This window comes from Lipotes vexillifer, unplaced genomic scaffold (assembly GCF_000442215.2).
Source record: "Lipotes vexillifer unplaced genomic scaffold, Lipotes_vexillifer_v1.1 scaffold342, whole genome shotgun sequence".
Taxonomy (NCBI): Eukaryota; Metazoa; Chordata; class Mammalia; order Artiodactyla; family Lipotidae; genus Lipotes; species Lipotes vexillifer.
The window spans coordinates 4,959,145-4,965,327 of NW_006786802.1; the positions used below are offsets into that span (position 1 = coordinate 4,959,145).

The window sequence follows — 6,183 nt, forward strand, 5'->3', positions numbered from 1 at the left end:
AAGAGCGTAACACAGTGCCTGGCACGTGGACCATTGCATGAATTACGGCTATCGCTATCATAAGTCGAAACTAAGGCCCAGACTGGGGAGGGGACTCGGCTGGGGTTGCACCAAAGGGGTGGCAGAGCCTGGGGCTGGGCCTGGATTCCTGGCTCCCAGCACGGGGCTCCCCTACCTGCACCCCGATGGTGGCATTCCCCCCGTGCCCTGCCAGCATCGCCCAGCAACACTCACTAAAGAGCCTTGCAGACGCCGAGGCAAGGCAGCAGCTGCTCCACGCCAATGTCGCCCACAGAGTTGTGGTCCAGCTGCAGGGCCACAGGCTGCCGGAGGTGCCGCAGCACAAAGGCCAGGGCAGCACACTCGGCCGGGCCCACGCTGCAGAATGTCAACTTGAGATGCCCGACGTCCAGCCTACGCACAGCCTCCCGCGCCAGCCGCTCCTCCTGCATCTCATACAGGCTCCGGATGAGCCAGATGAAGCTGGGCATGGCATGCACGCTCTTGGCCTCGCCCGGCACGGCTGGTGGGATGGAGCGAAAGTGCTTGCGGAGGCTGCGGGCCAGACACCGCCGGGTGCAGGCTTGGCGCCACAGCAGGGCCTTCTCAGACACCTGGCACTCGGCCAGCAGGCCCCGGCGCTCCTGGGACAACAGCCCCGCCAGGAAGGCCGCTGTGATCTGGAGGTTGTGCGGCTCGGTCCCCTGCAGCAAAGCGGCCACGCTGCCTTCTTTGCACCCGGAACCCCGCACGCGCAGTTTGGACAGCACCCCGGCCTGGGGCGAGCAGCCAGGGCCATGACAGCTGAAGAGGTGTCTGAGCGAGGATGGAGGCGTGTCGGCACTGAGAGCGAGGTAGAATGCAGCAAAGAAGCACTGGAAAGTGATGTGCAGGAATTCCAGGGGGGCTGTACTCCCAGGCACGACCGTCTTGGCACGCACCAGGAAGCCAAGAGAAACCTCCTCACTGTCGACGTGTGCTGCCTGCAGCTGCTTGGGGGAAAACACGTAGCAGCACGTGCCCAGGCCCCACAGAGCCAGGCGGCCGAGGTGCAGGAGGGTGAGGAGGCTGCCCCGAAGCAGGCCAGCTCCCAGCCCATGGGCAGCTGAGTCTGGCGGGGAGGCATGCAGCAGAAAGTGCTGCAGGATGAGCAGGTACATATCTGTGGTGGTCTTCGGGGACCCCCCGCCCTCCAGCAACAGTTCCTGGTGGCATTTGGACACCATCCAGGAGAAGACGGGCAGGTGGCACAGACTGTGCAGGGCCAAGGTGGCTCTGAGCCAGCAGATGAGGCGGTCGGCCACCCCAGGCTCGCGATGGCGCTTCCTCAGGTACAGTTCGATGCCCTCTTCCGAGAAGCCCTTGAGGCTGAGCTCCGTGCGCACGTGCTTCCTGAGGCTCGCCGACACCGCGTCCGGACGGCTGGTCAACACCTTGCGGGCATTCTTTAGCAGGTTGCCCTGCAGAAGGTTGAAGAGCAGACTCTGGACAGACGTGGGGGCGGTCGGACAGCAGTGACGGTCTCGATCCGTGAACCTGAACCTGAACTCGTCAAAACCGTCGAAGGTTAAGAGGATGCGCTCGGGGTGGTCGAGGAGGACCTGGAAGACGTCCTGCTGACCAAGGTCGGGCCAACAGCAGTGTTCAAAGAGCAGCGTCCACAGCGACAGTGGTTTCGCCAGGCACTGCAGCTGCCGGCAGCTGAATGGGAAGACGAAGATAAATTCCTGGAAGGCCCTCCCTGAAGCCCAGAGCAGGTGCAGGTGCTGCAGAAGCGTGCTCTTGCCGCTGCCCGCCTCGCCCACCACCAGCACAGTGTCCGCGTCTTCGTTGAGGTGGCCGCGGGTGCTGAAAAGCTCCTCCAGGCCCAGGGTGGCGGGGCTCTGCTGCAGAGGCCCAGCCATGCCCGCCTCCGTCCGGATCTCTAGAACATTCTCTGTATATATTTCCTCCAGGCAAAGGTTCTCTGTCCCATCGTAGGTGCTCAGGAAGCGAGACTGAGCCGATACCATGGTCCTCAGCTTGGATAGGTACCTCTTACAGGCGGCATCTGGAAGACAGAAGAAGAAACAAATGAGGTGGCACCATGATGAAGATGGGACATGGCCAGAGGGTGGGCTGCCTGGGGGAATGGGGTGTGGCATATGGGCAGTGCTCATCCTGGCTCTCCACTCACAAGCTAGGGACTTTGAGTTTGGTCACGTAACCTTCCCAAGACTCAGTTTTCTCCCCTGTGAAATGGGAGAAGCAGTGATTCCTACCTTACAGGGATAGGGACCCATGTAAGAAACCATGGCCCAATGACGATCATGCATGGCGGTTCTTTGTTCAGTGTCCCACACAGAGTGGTCAGAAGACATTGCCTAGCACCATTATTATTACTGACATTGGAAAGCTGTAGAACATTAGAAGGAGCACCAGGTTGGGGTCAGAAGACCCACATTCTGATGCCTGTCCCACCACATTGGTTCAGGAGCTTTAGACAAGTCCCCTCGCCACTCAGCCTCGGTTGTTCTTTCTAAAGGCAAACAGAAGGTTTAAGGGCTTAGGAGCCTGGCTTCTGAAGTCAGATACACCTAAGTTTGAAATCCGGGGCCAGGGACTTCCCTGGTGGTCCAGTGGTAAAGAATCCACCTTCCAATGCAGGGAACGCGGGTTCGATCCCTGGTCAGGGAACTAAGATTGCACATGCGGCGGGGCAACTGAGCCTGTGCCACGACTACTGAGCTCGCGCACCTCAACCAGAGAGCCTGGGTGCGGCAAACTACAGAGCCCACGCACTCTGGAGCCTGCGCGCCACAACTAGAGAGAGAAAGCCCGCACGCCACAACTAGAGAGAAGGCCACGCGTCGCAACGAAAGATCCCGCATGCCTCAACGAAGATACTGCGTGCCGCAACTAAGACCCGATGCAGCCAAAAATAAATAAATAAATCTAAAAATAAAAAAAAGAAAGAAATCTGGGTCCACCATCAGCTTGGGCAAGCCCCTCATCCTTTTTGGTCTCAGTATTCTTATCTCTAAAATTGGAGGCAATTCACACCTTGAAGGATTGTTTTAGAAAGAAACGAGATAAAATAGAGTTTAGAAGAATGTTGACATACGGTTAACTCTCACAAAATGGTGTTGATTATCATTATTATTATTGGGTGTGATAGGCACAACAGTGGCCCCTCCGAGGTGCCCACATCTTAATCCTCAGGTTCTGTGAATGTTAAATTACTTGCAAAAGGGACTAGACAGAGGTGATTAAACTAAAGTCCTTGAGATGGGAAGATTATCCTGGATTACTTGGTGGAGCTAGCACTGGATTGTGTCAGGGTCACTGGGATGCTCAGGGCAAGGACTTAGACAAGATTCCCCGATCAATATCCACTTCCCCATCCTCCTCATACAACCCTCTGCAATAAAAATTCTCATGTCTAGGATGTGTCCACAGAGCTGCTGTTTTTCCTTTATCATCCTAATACCAGCATGAGCAAACCACTCCCTGTGTCAGGGGTTAGTTCTTTTTATAGGAAATGGGGAAATTATGGTCCAGAACCCCAGGGCGGTGGGACCTCAGAGCCTCACAGCCTCACTGCCCCCAACCAGGTACTGACCCATTTGTTCTCAGCTCAAAGACTAACAGGTAATTCTCACAGAGCGCTCTGAGCACACTGAAGCTGTATCTATGGTCGTCCAAAGGACACGCCTTGCGATTGTGCTGCCTGTTCTGTTCCCAAAGCTGATGATCGGCATTGCTTTTTTTTATATATATTTATTTATTTACTTACTTACTTACTTATTTGTTTGGCTGTGCCAGGTCTTAGCTGTGGCAAGCGGGATCTTCATTGCCACATGCGGGATCTTTAGTTGCAGCATGTGGGATCCTTCAGTTGCGGCATGCAGGCTCTTAGTTGAGGCAGGTGACATCTAGTTCCCTGACCAGGGATCAAACCCAGGTCCCCTGCATTGGGAGCCTGGAGTCTTAACCACTGGACCACCAGGGAAGTCCTTGTCATTGCTCTTAATGCCATCTGGATAAACTAGGAGCACTGAACCGAGACCGAAATATATATATTTTCTCAATACCCTGATTTCCCATGCAGGTTTTCCAGCTGCCATCAAAATTCTCCAGGAAAAAAAAATATATCTCTCATTTTTAAAACAAACACATGTCCGTCATCACTTTTGGAATCATCACCCTGGGGAATCTGGCACCATGGCACGGTGTTACAATGCGTGAAGAGCCAGCTGTGCTTGATGATATCAACATTAAACATTAACCAAGGGTCAAGCCAGGTACCATGCTCTGGGCAGCATCCCCTGTCACAAACCGACATCTGTGTTCTGTTCTCAGGTGAGAGGGTGCACACCCAGGTGCCAAGCACAGGCTTCCGACATCCTTCCCACAAGCATGCTCACTGCCCAGAGGGCAGGACCCAGGGTGATAAATCCATCTGTCAGCACCATGCACAGTTCAGGGCCCCTGGGTGCTGATGAGCTTTCCTGACGGCGATGTGGGAATAGGACGCCAGGTTTGCATCCTCTCTTTACAACCGACAAGCTCTTCTCCCAGGAAAAGAGGAAGCATAGGTGCAGATGGCCTAAAACCAGATCCATCCTCCCCTACCTTGTCACTCAATCTCCCTGTCCCCGTTTCCACATCTCTAAAGTGGAAAAAACAATACCTCCTTCTCAAGTTTGTTGCCAAGGACAGACATCGTAAATTAAGCACCTGGCAGGATGCCTAGGATGTTTGAGCTGGGCCATCCAAGCCTCTCCCATTCCTGAACTGGGTCGGTGACCATGTGAAATGAGAGATATCACATTATCTAAATCCATTTGGCTCCTGAGTTTCTGATGATGAGTAGCTAAACTGCAGAGATCAAGAGATACCAGCCATTAAAAAGTGTACCCACATCTTTCCAATACAAGAGTATGGCTAGTAAGGAACAGCTGTATTAGCTCTCAGGACAAGGTAGCTCCAGTGATCACTCTGCAGTGCAGGAAGAAATAAAAGCAAGCCCTAATACTACACACATTAATCCAGTTAATCCTCCCAATAGCCCAGTGAGACAGTGGTGATGCTGCCCTTAAAATGAGGAAACTGAGTCTTAGGGGGGTTTCCACAGCCAGTAAGTGGGATTCTGGCAAGTCTCATGCTGGAGCTTTTGCTCTTAAGCACGAATCTGAAAGTCTTTCTTTCCCTTTCTGATGAACTAAGAAGAACACATATATACCTTCAAAAGGCAGGGCCAACGGGACAGGTAATTCCTGAACACATTGCAGAAGGAAGGCAGCCAACCCATTCGCCTTCACTGTGGCAAGATCAAGGAGCCTTCTTGCCTGTGGGGAAAGCAAAAGTCATTATTTCTCCAGAAAGGCGGATGGAGAAGTGTGGGAAGGTTTCTACTGATTACGACAATACCATGGGCATCTCTCTCCCACCACAATAAAAGGCCAGAAAGACATCCCTAAACAAGATGCGCTTAAAGAAGTCAATACAGTATCCAGTAGTGAAATGAACAGTTGAATATACATCCAATCTGGTTGCCGCTCAGGACCCACTGAAAGAGTGAATAACCGAAAATAGAGGGAAAAAAAGAGCCATAACCCTATAAAGGATAGGAAAAACAATTCTGGAAGATGTAAATCACTTGGATGAGAGGTGATTTCATTGAGTCTCTATAATCCCTCCAGGGCCAGCCTCAAGGAGCTAGTGCTCAGGGTACAATTGTAGGTTTCAGGTGCACTAGTGAGAGAGGACCAGAACATGTCTGCTCTATAAATACTTGAACATAAATACTACAAATACTTTAAACCAGCCTTGAACAGACTTATTCCATCAGTCTCAACCAGGCTTACCTAAACTCACATGGACACCAAATACGTATTTTAAAAAATAGACAAAAACGGTAACAAGAAAGTCCCCCAACCCAGCCCATCCTAACACTGCAATGTAATTCCAATTCATTCATTCAATAATTCATTATTTCTTCAACAGGTATTTCTTGAGTGCCTACTATGTACAAGGCTCTCAACACAATAAGCTTTAAGACAGAGCGTGGCACGTAGTAGGCATCAAAATAGATTCTGGATGAATAAATTAATGGTGAATGAATTAGTCAAAGCACTGTGTCCAGCACTGGCCCTCTCATGAACTACTGTGAGCTTTTTTTTTTTTTTTTTTTTTTTTTTT

The 6,183-nt window shown here is 51.8% G+C and overlaps 1 protein-coding gene across 1 annotated transcript in view; it reads right to left on the reverse strand.

Moving 5' to 3' along the window:
* Positions 1 to 6,183, reverse strand: part of NOD2 (nucleotide binding oligomerization domain containing 2) — a 27,121-nt gene that overhangs the window by 17,791 nt on the left and 3,147 nt on the right. The window contains exons 3-4 of the mRNA XM_007459472.1: positions 5,225 to 5,330; positions 235 to 2,050 (exon numbers count right to left, since the gene is read on the reverse strand). Of these exons, the coding sequence (XP_007459534.1) occupies positions 235 to 2,050; positions 5,225 to 5,330 (1,922 nt within the window). The remainder of the gene's footprint in view (positions 1 to 234; positions 2,051 to 5,224; positions 5,331 to 6,183) is intronic.